The 17,641-nt window shown below is 44.1% G+C and overlaps 1 protein-coding gene across 1 annotated transcript; it reads left to right on the top strand.

Moving 5' to 3' along the window:
* Window positions 1–207: 207 nt before the first annotated feature.
* LOC125345429 (zinc finger protein 809-like) lies at window positions 208–7,347 on the top strand. Its single transcript, XM_048337594.1, has 3 exons — window positions 208–333; window positions 6,103–6,229; window positions 7,125–7,347. The coding sequence occupies exons 1-3, from the start codon at window positions 277–279 to the stop codon at window positions 7,253–7,255; spliced, it is 315 nt and encodes a 104-aa protein (XP_048193551.1). The 5' UTR covers window positions 208–276; the 3' UTR covers window positions 7,256–7,347.
* Window positions 7,348–17,641: the final 10,294 nt, after the last annotated feature.

Genomic DNA, 17,641 nt, shown 5'->3' with positions numbered 1-17,641 from the left:
CGCCATGGCAAAAAAATAAAAGGCTTTATGCTTTTCCAGCCCATGTATAATGGGCTTTTTGGTTTGCTTTGTCTTGTTTTGGTTTGGTTTTGCCAGTCCTTGACCTTGAACTTGGCCTGGGCGCTGTCCCTGAGCTCTTCAGCTCAAGGCTAGCACTCTACCACTTGAGCCACAATGCCACTTCAGATATATATATATAATGTTTTGAGCAGGAAAATCTGGGGTAAAATCACCCAGGTTCTTTCCTGACTACCTCATTTGCCTTCTCTCCCAGCCATGCTTCCAGAATCTTCTGTTCATTGTCAGCAGCAAGAAAGAAGGAAAAGATCTCTGGTGAGCTGCTTTTTATTTCTCAGTTTGTTGTACATTCCACTTTATGAACCTAAGGGTGTCCAAGATTGAACAAAAAAACAACAAACAGATTCAGCTTCAGGACCATGTTCATAATCAGATAAAGAGGGCTTATAGATTCAGCAGATGATCAAATGTCACTTTCGGTCTAAGTTGATTACAGATTTGCTTCAGTTTGTTTCTAGTTTTTCTGATAAGGGAAAATAGTCACACTTGTTATGTGATTCAGTGACACCGAGGGGATGACTTCTCATGGAAGGTTGGCTACCAACTGGTCAGAGATCACATCCTTGTGGGTAACATTCAACTATCTTAATGAAGTTTTTCTAGATAGAGTTGCTGAAATAGTGTGGTCACACATACCTTCGAATGTTTCTAGAGGACTGAGTCAGCTATATGTACCTAAGTTACTCTCCATGCATACTTCTGGGACTGCTTCATGGTCTTTGTCTTATTTGAAACTTAGGCTATATATTTGATGATACTGTCTATGGTCTTTCTAGAAATCCCTCTGTTTTTTATTCTGTTGTCTTTGTCTGCTCTAACTTCATTTGATACGGTATTACAGTTTTGTTTATTTCTTCTTCCTCCATTTGAATATTTGCATTCACTGCCACTATAAGATAGAAGCTGATTTTAAGATTCTTTTTTATTTATTTATTTATTTTTGCCAGTCCTGGGCCTTAGACTCAGGGCCTGAGCACTGTCCCTGGCTTCTTTTTGCTCAAGGCCAGCACTAGAAGCTGATTTTGATAATGAACAATACAATGACTAGGGTTTTTATATTTGAAATATCACTGGTGCCAAAATCTGACAGACATTTGCTCAGTAATAGACTTTCATCTCTCAGGAACATTGCAACTCGCTAACATTTGTGACTATATATCCTTAGAAATCTACTGGAAGAAAGAATCCAGGAATATATGTCACATTTGAACAGCTGTCATACAAAAACTGAAAGCAAAATTGTCAGGGCCTCTAGGACCCCTTCTCCTCACTTCTCCGGAGGAGATGCCCAAATGTTGGGGTCTCTAGGACCCCTTCCTCCTCTGTCTCCTTGGGGAATGCCTGAACCTCAATTTTATGGAAGAAGCTCCGCCCTACCCCTTATATTGGCAGAAGGAGTAAGGTGTGTCTTTACCGGACTGCTCTAAGCTGAAGTGGGATGCCGAAAACCCTTCCTGGGCCCACCATAATGTGTCAGGAGCCACAGGACAAAGATATCGGGGAGACGTTTAGATGGTTGAATGGGTCTCCAAGGATTTAATTGGGAGGGGGATTTATATAGCGGTAATGGCGGGAAAGGAGGGGGACTGGCCATTGGCTAAGCCAGCCTGCCCATCAGGTGATGTCATGAAACTTCCTTTGTGGGCTGGACAACCCTATCATGGTAGCATGCAAGTGTCTGCCTCCCTCAGGGGTGGGGTCTTCTCTTCTGGTTGAGGCCGGAAGGTGGGAGTGGCTCGCTATTACACTGTCCCAGGGCTGGGGGAAGGGCAGCGTCTCGCTCTTGGTGCCCTTCTCCCACCAAGGCCAAAACTGAGTCCCCAACACAATGCACAGATGATAATAATTTGTAGCTTTCATCCATGTATGTGTTATTAATGCTATTTGCAGTGTATGTTTCGAGCTAAAACCTGCTTTAACCCGTTTTCAAACACTTTTAATTTGCTTGTTATTCCAGGAGGAAAAAGATATACATACGTCACTTATATCTCTGATAAAATTCACAGAATCCAAAATTTGGTTCCTCCCTATTCCTTTTGAAAACAGGTGTTGCTGCATAATCCGGGCTGTTCTTGAACTTGTTATGTTAGCCTAGGCTGGCTTGCAGCCAAGATCAGGGATTTATAGGTGTGTGGCTCTATATAAACCATGCTTAAATGTACAGTTCACTGATACTACGTATGGGCCACCTCGTTGTCCCTCCAACCCTTCTATCCATCTACATTGTTTTTCATCTTCCTTGTAGGAAGCTTTATAATAATTCAACATGCAGCTTCTCTTCCTCTCTACCCTAGTCTCTGGAACCATCTTACTTTTTGGCGTCTCTGTGAGTTTGTTGATCCTTGGAAGCTCAGTAAAGGAAATCATACCATGCTTATTGTATGTTCATCATTGCTATAAAATTATCTTCCTTTTAGGACTCTCCATACCATCTTTGTTTAATATTCCTACCAAAAATGTACCATTGTTCATGTTTGTTTTCACATCCTTCCTAGCAACTGTTAGACTTTGGAAGGTTTTTTCTATTGTTTTGTTTAAAACGGTGTCCATACTCGAATGTATAAAGTAATTATTCAGGGTTGGGAATGTGGCTTAGTGGTAGAGTACTTGTCTAGCATGCATGAAGCCCTGGTTTCGATTCCTCAGTACCACATAAACAGAAAAACCCAGAAGCGGTGCTGTGGTTCAAGTGGTAGAGTGCTAACCTTGAGCAAAAGAAGCTCCGCAATAGTGCCCAGGCCCTGAGTTCAAGCCCCAAGACTGGCAAAAAATTAAAAAAATGTAGTTATGTCATTGTAATTTTGATTTGAATTTTTCTCATGATTATTGATATGAACTTTTTTTTCTATTTTAATCAACTACTTTTATATATTCTTTTTAGAAAAGGCCATTCCATCTTTTTTCCCATTTTACAATCATATGGGTGGGGGTAGGATTTTTGTTTTGCATTTCCTAATTCATTCTACTTATCTATTTAGAGTTATATTCAAATGTTTTTTCTCATGCCATGCCGTTTCTTCCTTGTTGATTGTGCCTGTGATGTACAAAGTTTTAATTGTATGCACTTACTCTTGCTTGGTATTGGATCAGGCACTTTTGGTGTCCTATCCTAGGAGTAACTGTCAAATCTAATGTCAGGAAGCTTTCCTCCCCTCCTCCCCCTTTCCTCCTTTCCCTTTCCCTCTTTTCCCTCCTCTCTAGTTCCCTCTTCTTCCTTCATTTCCCTGCCCCTTTGCTCCCCTTTCTCTCCCCCCTCCATTCACTGTCTTTTCTCTCTCTGAGATGAGGACTTACTGTGTTGCCACCATTGGTGTGTGTCTGACTTATAAACTCAGCCTCCACCATGCCTTTCTTGTGTCAGTGCTGTTGCTTGAACTCAGAGCCTCACAGTCAGTCAGCTTCCTCATTCACTGTTGGCACTGTCACTTGAGCCATGCCTCTAACCTGTTTATTAGCTGCTTAATTTGAGTTGTCTAACCAGGTTGGCTTCCAGACTTCAGCCTCCTTCGTAGCTAGAGTGAGATAACCGTCCTGAGCCAGAAGCACTTGTTTTCTCTAACCTGAACATATTTATGTCGAATTAATATTCAACTTAAACTCAAATATTTCATGTTTCTAATTACGTGTTGTATTTTCTTTCTGATAATTGTAACTGTTCTTCTAACTGTGGTAGATTTTTCTTCACTAAGCAAATAGCTTAATCAACAAACAATGAAGGAATTGTTTTATAATTAATTTCATTTGTTGTTATTATGGAGGTCATGTACAGAGGTTACAATTATATGAGTCTGGTAATGAGTACATTTCCTTTCATATACACTGTCTTCCCTTCCCTTGCTCTCTCCTTGTTCCCTCCCCGCTTCTTCACCCATGAATTGTGTAGTTCACTTCCATCACTGTCCAGTGAGCTTTAGTTCTGGGATTGTTAATCCTGTTTCCCTGAGTTCTATGGCTCCTCCCTCCCCCCAAAATATATATGTGAACACACCATACATTAAAAGCATTTGTTTTTACTTCAAAGGTGAGGTAAGCAAGTAGCTACCTTTAATACTCTATAGATCACAGTGACAGTACATTTCTTCCAGATCTAATGTATTTATAACTTAGAGCTTTATTTCTCATGTTGATTTCTGCAGAGCTTGTCTTCAGATTTGTTTTTGCTCTCAGTGTGTCTGTCTTGGTAAATAGAACACCACAGTATTTTGTGAATAGCATTTGAGTTAAGATAATGACATCCATGAGTGTGTTCCTGTTAACTTTTTGCCTGGTTGTTCTATCAGTTAGTAAGAAGTGTATTATTTCTTCAATAGTAATGATAGATTATTTTTGCTTGTGGTAACTTTATGTTTGTTTGTTTTTATTTCTCTATATTTAATGTATGTCTCTTTGGAGAGCTTATTGGGTGTTTTTAGCCTTTTTTCTTTTGTTCAAGTCAGACAGTACTTTATATATTTACTACATTTATATTACATTAATATGGTTTTATTTTGATGACCATTTTGCTGCTTATTATGTTTGTCTCACCTGATATTTATTTTGCTTCCATGTAACCTGCACACATCCTTCTGTACACTGTAAATGACCGCTAATACCACCTTTAGGCGTTCTTCTATAAAATTGTAAATCACCTATCCTATCTATTACAGTCCAAATCCTATGTAAATAGTTGTTATACTGCATTTTTCATAGGATAATGACAGTTTTTTCAAATACTGCACGTTTAACACAGGTGCCATATTTTTTCAAATATTTTGGTTCAATGCTTCATTGACTCTGTGAAACTCACAAGTATGTGAGGCCTAATATATTCTTTTGAAAAGGCCATTATATGATAGCTATATTCTAGTCTGGTAGTTTGACAGTTTGCTTCATAAAGAAGTAACCAGAGATTTTTATGTACAGAACAAAGGCCATCCTCAGGCTGAAGTGTAGAGCTTCAGAAGAAGAAAAGCATGCAGGAAAATTGTTATACTATAGAACTGCAAGAAAATACATTTCCCACCCAGTCTGATTCTTGGGTATAACAGACATAGGAAATAAATGTGCTGGGTGTACTTCAGTGTATTATTACTATGTACTCTTAAGAGTTTACAGTATTCTTGCAGTTACCAGCATGTGACATCATATAATATAGTTACTTTTTAATGGAATAATTCCATTTAGAACATAAATCTATTGCCCTTTTACTTTTTTTGTTGGTAGAATTAATTCTTTGAACTCTGGAGCTCACTTTTGTCAAGCAAGTACAGTATTGATTGATTCATATGTCTAGTCCATACACTTTTTCTGGGGTGGGGGCTAGTCCTGGGGACTCAGGGCCTGAGCACTGTCCCTGGCTTCTTTTTGCTCAAGGCTAGAACTCTAGCACTTGAGCCACAGTGCCATTTCTGGCTTTTTCTGTGTATGTGGTGCTGACAAATCGAACCCAGGGCTTCATGCATGCTAGGAAAGCAATCTATTGCTTCATTCTCAGCCCCAATACTTGGTTTTAATACACTTATGTGTTTATATATTGAGTCTTTATGCATTGTGGATCATGAAGATGGTGATAAAAGTGTTCCTTCCACAAATTATTTTAGAGAGATTAATTACATAATTACATATATGATCTATGTATTCCTTTATATTTACCTTCACCTTTTCCATTCTAATGTCCTTGTCCTATGTTGGCATCTTTTGTTATTCTCTTAAAGCAGAATAATTTCTTGTAACACTCTTAAAATGCAGATGGGCTGTTAATGAATTGTCTTTTCCTAAAAATATTTTCAATCTACATTTTTAGAAGAGTTTCTCTGCCCAATTGATTGGGGATGGAAGGTTATTTAAACATTTACAAATATATTTCCTTTTGTGTTTTAGTCAGCATTCATCTCTGGTATTGTCAAGCATGGCTGGCTCGGAGGGATTGTTAGCCATTGTTTATAGATAACACATCAAGCTCCACATGTAGCATACATGTAGAAGAGTGCAATTGGTGTTCTCATGACTCTGAGCTAATTACTTGATGGAAATGTGCCATTACAGAAGGTGGTGTCATTTGCTGATGTGGCTGTGGACTTCAGCTGGGAGGAATGGCAGGACCTAGACATTGCTCAGAGGACCCTGTACAGAGATGTTATGCTGGAGACCTACAGCAACCTGGTGTCCTTGGGTGAGCAAAAGTCACATTAACTTGCAAGGCCAAGTAATTTGTTTTTAGTAGATGTATGAATAGTTATGGTATCTGGATGTAAGATTCAAGTCCATGGAAAGTGTTACTTCTTTCTAACAAAAATGTCAACTTAATTAGGTAACTCCTGAGGCAATTCTACTGTCATTCTTCAAGAAGCCAAATCAGCAGTTTGACCAAAGTTGTAAACTATGTTCCACTAACAGGAGACTGTCTTCCCAAACTTGAGGTGATTATTGTAGGTGGATATACAGTCTAGAAGAGAATGTATATCACTATAGGAAGTATGATCTGGAAATCATTATTTGGATGTGGATATTTATATTCCAACCCTGGCGCTGGGTGCAGTGGTTCACGCCTATAATCCTAGCTACTCAGGAGTCAGAAAAGTCCCTATGAGACTCTCATCTCCAGTTAACCACTCAAAACTGGAAGTGGAGCTGGGGTTCAAATAGGTAGAATGCTAGCCTTAAGCAAAAGAGCTGAATTAAAGCCACACAACTGGTAAAGTATATCCAAAGCTGGGTGAAAGTCAACCATGGAGACTGTGACAAATGAGAAACAAGATTTAGGAGCAACCTTGTAAACAGGATGTCTGTGAATCTTTTTTTTTTTTTGGCCAGTCCTGGGCCTTTGACTCAGGGCCTGAGCACTGTCCCTGGCTTCCTTTTGCTCAAGGCTAGCACTCTGTCACTTGAGCCACAGCGCCACTTCTGGCTGTTTTCTGTATATGTGGTGCTGGGGAATCGAACGCAGGGCCTCATGTATACGAGGCAAGCACTCTTGCCACTAGGCCATATCCCCAGCACTGTTTGCGAATCTTACAGCAGTGATGACTCAGCATGAGCAATAGTTCTCTACTATTTCTTATTAACAGGGTACTGTGTTCCTAAACCTAAATTAATTGTCAAGCTGGAACGAGAACCATGGATAGGAGAGGCCTCAGACAAGAATTTCACAGGTAAGTTAAAGATTGACATTTTATATTTTAAAGCGTATACTAAATAATGATTGGTTTGTTCACCTAATGAACCCCACTAACACACATTTTCATATTCTATGTGTGCTGAGAAATCTTATGACTTACTCTCACTAAATTCCAAGCACTGTATACTGCACTTGGAACCTTGCAGAACATTATATCTCTAGAACTTACCCTTACGGCACCACTAAAACCTAATGTCTTGGTCCAGTAACCCAGTTCCTGAAACCCAAATCCCTGCTGACTAAGCTTCTTCCTTGTCTTTGTGAGTTCACATGGTTTGGATTATGAAGTTAAGTAACTGTCCACTCTAAGTGAGATCTCTTTGTTCTGAGCCTGTTTCTCTTCCACAAAATGCTGTCTAACTCCATAAATGCTGAGGCCAGTGATTTCCTTGTTATTAAAGAGGAATAACATTTTGGCATAATAACACTGGTATGTTTGTATGAGACTTGAATTAAAAAAAAAACCTCAGTGAATGTTTCTTTAAAATTTTATTTACTATTTAGTGTTTTTTAAATTAGGTATAAATTTAGGGGAAATGTTATTAGACTAAGACATTAAATGTTATTAGATTAAGATATTTAAATTGTGATGTGTTTTCACAGCAAAAGTGATTTGCAAAGAGTTGTATCACAGGCAAAGTTAATCCTATCCTAGACATGGAGATAAAAGTGGTTTGGAACCATGCGCAGTTGCATCTTGTGTGGGTGAGGACATGGATGGGGAGCCTCCCTCCCCCTCCAACCGCCATCCACAAGTTCTTTTGTGTTATCTGTTAGTTGTGAACTGTTTTGTTGTTGTTGTTCTTTGTTTGCTTTTGAGTTTTGTTTTGTTGTTTTGCTTTGATTCATATATATATATTTTTTTAATTTTTTTTTTTACCAGTCCTGGGGCTTGAACTCAGGGCCTGAACACTGTCCCTGGCTTCTTTTTGCTCAAGGCTAGCACTCTACCACTTGAGCCACAGTACCATTTCTGGCTTTTTCTATATATGTGATGCTGAGGAATCAAACCCATAGCTTCGTATATACAAGACAAGCACTCTACCACCAGGCCATATTCCCAACCCTTGGTTCAGATTTTTGATATCCAGAGTTGGCCTTCAACTTGAGATCTAGCCTCTGTGGTCCTGAATTGTAGGGATTCCAGCATGAGCTACCATACTAGGTCAGAGAAAGATTTTTTTCACATGCAGAAAATAATCTACCACTTGAGCAACAAGCTAAGCATGAGTGGCTCACTCCTGTAATACTAGGAACTCAGGAGGCTGAGATCTGAGGATCTGGATTTGAAGCCAGACCTGGTAGGAAAGCCCATGAGAATCTAATCTCCAATAACATACAAAAAAAAAATCCAGAAGTGGAGCTGTGGCTCAGTGGTAGAGCCCTTGGTTAAAAAGAAGCTCAGGGACAACCCCCAGGCCTTCCAGTTCAAGCCCCAGGACCCACAAAAAGAAAAAGAAAAAAGAACGGAGGAAAGAAGGAAGAAGAAAGAGGAAGAGGAGGAAGAGGAGAAGAAGAAGAAGAAGAAGAAGAAGAAGAAGAAGAAGAAGAAGAAGAAGAAGAAGAAGAAAATACAGCAGCAGTTCATGTGTCTCTAATAGATGCTAAAATTTCATATTCATCCAGGCACTCATGGCTCATGCCTTTAATCCTAGCTACTTAGCAGTTCGAAGCCAGCCTAGTCAGAAAAGTCCCTGAGATTCTTATCTCCATCTAACTAGGTGGTTCAACTTAAAAATTGGAAATAGAGCTGTGGCTCAAAGTGGTAGAATGCTAACTTTGAGCCAAAAAAGTGAGGGATAGGGCCCATGCCCAGAATTCAAGCCCTTCAGCTGATGAAAGAATAAATAAAATAAAATTCCTATTTGAAGATGGATATGGAGCTTTCTTTGATATGGACAATTTAGGTTCTCTTGATCTTACTCAAACGCAGCTTCAAATTAGATTTCCTAAGTGCCATCCCCCCTCCCCCCTCCCCCCCTCCCCCAGTGGAAGAATGTGTTGTAGGGTCAAAGGGGCAGCCTTGGCAAGCAGTAGGGCTGGAAAGGACTCCAGAGTTTGGGTCTTTGCACCTCTGTGGCACCAGCTCCTAGCACACACCCACCCCCATTCTCCACAAAAGAAGGAGGAGGAGGAGGAGGAGGAGGAGGAAGAGGAGGAGGAGGAGGAGGAGGAGGAGGAGGAGGAGGAGGAGGAGGAGGAGGAGGAAGAAGAGGAAGAAGAGGAAGGCTCTCCTGGACATTCCAATGTCAAGGGGAAAGAGTTTTCCCACTAACTACCATGATTTGACCAGCTATGGAGAGAGACTATCCGTGTGCCAGGCATTGTACTGTCTGTCTGCTACATTTCCCTTTATCTACTTGTCTTGTACTTGTTTGCGTTCTTGTTCAGTGTCTGTCTTTTCCAATAGGTCATGCTCTCCATGAAAATAGAAACTTGGTGACTTTATTTACTGCTCTGTCCCTGTGCACCTTAGCAAGCCTAGTAATGAAAAAATTACATACTGGAAAGGATATCATTTGACATCAAAGAGGTTAGTATCAAGATGGGGACAGTAGACAGTTGTTTCCACATCCTGATCAGCTCAATTTTTAGTCACTTTTCCCAGTAATGGAAGATATCTCATTTTATCTTTTTTCCAAGGCTTAGTTCTAGCCCTTGACTGCCCCCCTCACAGGATTAGTTGCTCAATCTATATCTGGGTATAATGGGTGGGGGGAGACAGTACTGGAGCTTGAACTTACGGCCTGGAAACGGCTTTTTTGTGCAAGACCGATTCTGCAGTACCACTTGACCCACAACTCCACTTCTGGCTTTTTGTTGGCTAAATGGAGGTTATGAGTCCTATGGACTTTCATTCCTGGGCTGGCTTCAAACTTCCATCCTCAGATCTCAGCCTGATGAGTAGCTATGGTGATAGGTGTGAACCACCAGCCTGGGGCGGCTATGTTTGAGTTATTTTACTAGAGTGTTGAACTCTATGCCTCCTAAAATGCTGGACTCTGGGCTGGGAATGTGGCCTAGTGGTAGAGTGATTCCCTCGTATACATGAAACCCTGGGTTCCATTCCCCAGCACCACATATATAGAAAACGGCCAGAAGTGGCGCTGTGGCTCAAGTGGCAGAGTGCTAGCCTTGAGCAAAAAGAAGCCAAGGACAGTGCTCAGGCCCTGAGTTCAAGGCCCAGGACTGGCCAAAAATAAATTAAATAAATAAATAAATAAATAAATAAATAGAAAAGTAAAATGCTGGACTTTGTCCATCCTGAGCATTGTGCGGGATTCCCCCCCCCCACCCCCACAGGTGGACTTCTTGAAACCAAGGGTCTTCTCAATATGGAAACCGCAGAAACCCATAAGGAAAATCACCTACAGATCCACCCAAGATTAAAGATAAGTATTTCTTTGTCTAGGTCATTGTCCCTGAGCAGATTTGCTGTTACAAATTTATAATAGTATCTTACATAAGTCACCAGGGGAGCTATTTTCCATCAACATTATGCAAAGCATACTTTTCCACTGTTGATGTAGACCCAGCTATTTTCTTCCTTACTTATCTACCTACTTTCCTCTTCCCATTCCCAAGGCCAGCATATAGCTTATCACAAGGATTCTCTGTGCTCATAGGTACAAATACAAGTACAGCCATGGGAAGGTGCCGGCAGTCAGTGTGAAAGGTGCATGGGACTGCAGGCACCGACACTTGCCCACTCTCACACTTGCCAGTCTACAAACTGAAAGACCTCCCAGGCACTTGGAACAGTACTGTTCTTGGTTATGGGGCTTGAAGTCAGGGCATGAGCACTGACCCTGAGCTTTTTGGCTCAAGGCTAGCACTCTACCACTTTAAGCCATAACACTACTTCCAATTTTCTGGTCATTAATTAGAGATAAAGAGTTTCACAGACTTTCCTGCCTGGGCTTTGAACCACAATCCTCAGCTCTCAGCCTTCCTTAGCTAATTGTAAGCATGAGCCACTGGTGCTGGTTTATTGATGCCTTTTCTATGGCCATATGTAATTTACATTTACATGTTTACATATGTAAATGTAAGGCTATTTAGCTTTTCATCTTGGGAGCAATGTTTCCATGTGATTCACCTCAGTAGACATTATAATAACATGTGGAGGGGGGATGTCCTGGGGCTTGAACTCAGAGCCTAGGCACTGTCCCTGAGCTTTGGCTAGCACTCTACCACTTGAGCCACAGCTCTACTTCCCACCTTTTCTGTTTATGTGATACTGAGGAACCAAACCCAGAGCTTCATGCATGCTAGGCAAGCACTCTACACTAAGCCACATTCCCAGCCCCCAAAGCCATTTAAACACTCTTCCCTGCCCCTCACTTCCTGCTGTGAGTATACTAGAGTGGAAGGAAGGGAAGAGGGCTCACCCCCAGCAGGGGCTCTGGTCCTCTCCTATAGTTTTGCTGAGTAGAAGGAGCCCCTGGGAACCAGGTGAATATCTTTTCTCAAAGCTAATGTGAGCAGCAGCCATTGGCATCACTAGAGACCCTCATGCAGAGCTCAGGAGCATTGGGGCCTTATCCCATCACTGCCAGGGACCAAACACATTCATGCAGCAGATATTTACTGAGCACGTATTGTGATCCAGTTCTGGGGATACATACACTAATCATCCAGCAGGCAAAAATAACTTGCCTTCAGCTCAATAGGGGAGGTGATGGTTCTCAACAAGATAGGAAATTTTAGGCATAAGGTTGCTGTTGGAACTGCTTAACCATCTCCGTGGTACGAAGGCAGTCATGAGTTCTGTGGCTATGTTCCAATAAAACTTTATTTCTTGGACACTGAAATCTCAATGCTGTGTAATTTTTGTGCATCCTGAAATAAAAATCTTCACCACCCCAACCATTTAAAAATATATAAAACATTTTATAAAAACAGGTGGTGGCAGCCCCTGTTGTACAGGAGTAATAATGACTGAAAAATACCCAGCTCTTAGCCAGGCATTGTTACTGCTATGGCACTTATGTAAGTTAGCTCATTAATCCTCTTATAACCTCAGTACTGGGTAACCACTACTGATTCTACTTTACAGATGCAGGCATTCACTGAGAGAAAATTCGTAGACCAGATTTGGGTCCAGAATTGAATGTATACGCTCTATGTATCACTCTGTTCTTCCTCCTCTGACCACTCATGAAGTCGTCAATTTGTATTACCTTTGTTCAGTCCTGACTCTCTACCAGACAGGCCTGGTCACCCTGTATACATACAACAAAGGAATGAAAAAGTCCAGCCACCAGATGCTAGTGGCTACTCAGGAAGCTGAGCTCTGAGGATCAAGGTTCTAGAGCAGTCCCACAGAAAAGTCCATGAGACTCATCTCCAATTAAACACAAAAAAAGCTGAAGTGGATCTGTGGCTCAAGTGGTCAGATGCTAATCTTGCTCAGAAAAAGCTAAGGGACAGCACTCAGGCCCTGAGTTCAAGCCCCCCCACCTCATCTACCCCTCCCCCCCCCAAAAAAAAAAGAAAAAAGAAAAGGAAAGGCAGTCCAATAACTTCATGAGACACACATCATGTCCCTTGATGGGGAGGTCATTCCCGGGAGGACCTCTCCAGGGTCACACTGCTCCTCTCACTCTATTATTTCTTTGCCTTGCCTATGGTAGCCTCCTTCCAACCCCGCCCCCCCCCCCCCCCCCCAGCCACAGGGCTTCCATATGCTGACCACATTTCAACTGAATTCCACAGTCAGAAGGATGTTGGTTGGCATCATTTAAACACTTGCAGATATTTGAGGAGGAAAAGATTCAAAGTTAAACAGGAGAGAGAGAGAGCGCACCACAGAGAGGGGGGGAGGTTGAGGGCTCTGGAAGCCCTTTGAAGAGGCAGGATTGGGGAGCCTGGAAGGATGGAGAGAACCTAAAAAAAAAACGAACCCATAGTTCAGAACCCGAGGTCTGTCCCCATCCTGTTCACCCACAAAGCTAGCCAGGCATCCAGGTCTTTCGGGGAAGGGGGAGCAGTTCCCCCAGAACTTGGGGAAAATGCTTCTGGCATTAAACAAAGCCGTTTTATATTTAAACTGCCAGCCCAGGATTTTCAGGAAAGTTTCCCCAAGTGTCACTGAATGTGTGTGCGCAAAAAATTATCCACAGGTGTATAAACAGTTGGATGCAGATACACGCGCATGTGCACCACGCATCCTGGGCTTGCACTCTCCCTGGGCCCACGTCGGGGCCAGTGGCGCGGCACGCAGTAGGCTGGCACACCTGGAGCGGCCCGAGTGGGCTGGGGCGGGGATTCACCCGGAATTCCGGAGCCACGGGGAAAGGGAAGGTGGGGAAGGGGGAGGTTGATGGGGGGGGCTGGGAGTCTGCGGGGAGGGGACAGGGCTGACCCGATGCGGTGGGGGGGGGGGTAGGGGGCGCGGAACCAAGCCCGGGACCCCGACGGGGAGCCGCCCAGCAGGGGAGTTGGGGAGGACTGCGAGGCCGCGGCGGGAGGCCGAGCGGATCAGGGGGACCCTAGGTCGGCGCGGGGAGCTGGGCTGGGGGAGGGAAAGATCGGGTGTGGGAGCCAGGGTGCTCCCCAGGACGAGGCGGCGGTCAGCGGCCGGGCGGGCACCCCTGCCTCCGCGCCTGGGTGCCGCCTCTCTCCGCGTCCGCGTCCCAGGACTCTGTGTTAGACGGGGGGGGGGGGGGGGGGGGGGGGGGGGGGGCACAGCCGGGGAAGCCCGGGACACCTCCCAGGCCGACATCCCCGTGTGCTGCGGGAGCTGGAACCTAGCCGGACCCAATCCCAGGTCGGAGGCAGCGGGGTGCTGGGCTCCACCCTCGCTCCGCCCTTCCCAGCCGCGTCCTGGAGGAGGTCCGCCGCCTGCAGGCGCCTGGGCTGCGCACAGTTCCGAGCTGCCCCACTCAGCTCTGTTTGGAAATGAAAGAGAGCCTGCCGCCATGTCTCAAGCCTGTAACCCTAACTACCCAGGAGGAGACCTGAGATCTGAGGATCGCGCTTCGAAGCCAGCCTGCTCAGGAAAGTCCGTGAGACTCTTCTCTCCAATTAACCACCAGAAAACTGGAAGTGATGCTGTGGTGGAGCGCTAGCCTTGAGCTAAAAGAGCTCAGGGACAGGCTCAAGCCCTGAGTTCAAGCCCCTCCCCCTAACACACACACACACACACACACAGAAAACGAAGAGAAAGGGAAAGACCCTCTCTTTTCCTTTCCTTGTTCTCTTCTCCTCCCCTCCCCTATGTCAAATGCCTGAGGCCCTAATGAGATCCGCTGGCCTCACCCCAGCTGGTGAAGTCAGTAGACAGTGGGTGGACAGTGAGTGTAGTAGTTACACCCTGTATGTACCCCTGCACTAAAACAGAGAACAGAAAAAAACATGCACATCCTACTCCTGAGTGGATGCACACACGGCGAGATGCCCATATAGGCTCCTTGACAACGAAAGCACTCAAGACCCTCCCAGAGCTTGCCCTGCATCTTTATCTGACAGTTCATGTCCTCCCTGGTCTGACTTATAGCCTGAGACTTAGGACAGGCTGTCCTAGTGGAGCAGAGCAGCCTCTTCAGGAAAGCATCAGCCTGTGGCCTCTGGGTACCTCAGTGGTGCTGGAATTGACTGACTTGCACAACACCTGCCTATGTCTGCAGACAAGTAGAGAACTGGATAGTGTGGGAACACCAGCCATCCATCTGGTTTTGTGGGGATGCTCTGTGTACTGTCCCAGGGACAGTAGGAGAATGGCTTTTTCCTGTCACAGGATGTGCTAGCTTGCTCCCAGGGGCTCCATGAGCCCCTCCTCCTACACTTTTTTTTTTCAATGCCGGTACTGGGGCTTGAACTCAAGGCCTGGCCACTGTTCCTTAGCTTTTTCACCCAAGGCTGATGCTCTACCACTTGAAACACAGATCTACTTCTGGCTTTTTGGTGGCTAATTAGGGTTAAGAATCTAACATACTTTTGGGGAAGACTGGCTTTGAACCTTGATTCTCAGATATCAGTCCTCCCCTCTCCCCAGTAGCCAGGCTTAGAGGTGTGAGCCACTGGTCCTTTCATGTCTTTGATCATCTCTCTTGTTTTCTGAGTGTCCTCTGCCTGGCTGACCCTGGGTCTACATTCCTACACTCCCAGTATCCTAGGCAGCTAGACCTGCATCTGTCATTTCAGTTAGTGAAGAATACCTGCTTTTCACATTCACCCCAGAACTTAAAAGAACTAGAGAATAATTTGTTCAGCCCAGATATGTGTGCCTTCAAAGCTGTCCCCATCACCATCTTGGGAATATGTTAGCCAGAGCTTGGGGCTGCTGTTGGGGGGCCTAGGATCAACCCCTCTACCCGAGCACCCTCGCCCTGATTGACTGTCTTTTCACCTGTCCCTGAACACCCTCAATACCCTTGCTGTACCCCCAGGGCTCAGAAGGTCCTCTAGGAGGGTTTGGACAAAACCACTGTATTTATTTCTACTAGTCACTATGCCAAGCTTCCACAAGCAACACAAATCTATTATCTTATAACCCTGGAGGCCAGAAGTCTGAAATTCACTCCCCTGGGGGGGAATATAAAGGTGTCAGCAAGGCTAAGTTCTCTCTGCCAGCTATTTCCTGGCCTTCCCTAAGGCCAAAAGGCCACTTGCATTCTGTGACTGTAGTCCCTTCCTCCATCCTCAAAGCCAGCAGCTTCTCAGCTCCAATCCAACCTCCTTGTCTGCCACTTTCTTCAAAGGAACCTGTGACTGCCTTGGGCCCAGTCACTGGAAGATGCCTAGGTGCCTTTTTATCTCAAGAGCATCTAATGGCAACCTGCTTGTTAGTGCAACCTCAATCCTCATTCCACTGTGCATAACATATTCACAGGCTTTAGGAATTAGGGCATAGACACCTAGGGGTGCTGTTATTCTACCTGCCACAGGGAAATGAATTATGCCCCCCAACACTGTGAAAGGGAGGGAAGAAGGGAAACATGGGTGCATGGAGGGAGGAAGGCATCATGCCCCAGGTGGAGAGAAGACACAGATGGTATTTAGAGACAATAACCTGCGTTCAAGTTTACCAGACAAATGACCTTAGGTCAGTCACTTCACCCCACTGAACCTCAGTTTCCTCCTTTTTTTTAAATAGAGGCTCATTCTTACAATCCTAGCTACTCAGAGGCCAGTCTAGAGGATCTGGGTTTGAGAATATCCCAGACAGGAAATTTTTACTAGGTTTCATGTCCAAAATAACCAGCAAAAAGCAAAGATTGAGGCATGACTCAAGGGGTAGAGTGGGGAAAAACGGAGGTAGAGTGCCATCTGAACAAGCCAGCCAAGCAAGTACAAGGCCTTGAGTTCAAACTCCGGTACTGCAGGGCTGGGAATATGGCCTAGTGGCAAGAGTGCTTGCCTTGTATACATGAAGCCCTTGGTTCGATTCCTCAGCATCACATATATACAAAAAGGCCAGAAGTAGCACTGTGGCTCAAGTGGTAGAGTGCTAGCCTTGAGCAAAAAGAAGCCAGGGACAGTGCTCAGGCCCTGAGTCCAAGCCCCAGGACAGGCAGAAACAAAACAAACTCCAGTACTGCCAAAATAATGTAAATGAAATAAAATGGAGGATGATGTTATACATCTATGCAATAGAATACTACTCAACAATGAAAAAGAATGGATCCTATGGTACAGCAGTATGGGTGAATCTCAAAAGGACTGAGTGAATGCAGCCAGAGGAAAGCACACACTGAAGGATTCCATTCACATGGAATCCTAGAAATGCAAACTAATTTACAGTGGCAGAAAATCAATCAGTGCTGTGCTGGGGCTAGAGAGAGGGACTGCAGTGGGCCTAAGGAAACTCTATAGGCTGACAGAGATGCTCATTGTCATGATGAATTCTGTTGATTGCTTGCAGATTCATGAAATAAATTGTGTACTTTAAAATATACAGCTTATTGCATGATACACATGTGTTCACTATTTGTTGTATACTGTGTCTACCACAATAAAGCTGTGAGAGTGAGAGTGAATTATAGTTTCTCCCACATAGGGTGATGGGATATGTTAAATGAGTTAATGAGGAAAAACCACAAGACAATACCTGGCACATCATTAAGCACTCAGAAAGCACTAGGCAGGAAAGAAAACAAGTCCTAGGCAGAGTCAGGTATGGTGGGTACACTTGCAATCCCAGCACTCTGGAGGTAGAGACAGGAGGATCACAAATCCAAGACCGTCCTGGGACATAAGCAAAAATTTGCCTCAAAAGAAAGAAAGAAAAAAGCAACAACAACCAAAATGCTCAAAGCAGCAGGACCTTCAGTGCTGGTGTGGGATATGGCACAGTGGTCCTGCAACCCAGCTGCTTGTGGAAAGGACATGTCATGTGCTTTCCTCTAAGTGGGGTCTGATCAGCTGACCTGGCCAGGGCTGGACTCTGTGAAGTTCCCCATT

The sequence above is a fragment of the Perognathus longimembris genome, unplaced genomic scaffold (genome assembly GCF_023159225.1).
Source record: "Perognathus longimembris pacificus isolate PPM17 unplaced genomic scaffold, ASM2315922v1 HiC_scaffold_5662, whole genome shotgun sequence".
Lineage (NCBI taxonomy): Eukaryota > Metazoa > Chordata > Mammalia > Rodentia > Heteromyidae > Perognathus > Perognathus longimembris.
The sequence above is the reverse complement of the archived record's forward strand: the minus strand, read 5'-3'. Positions and strand labels throughout refer to the sequence as shown.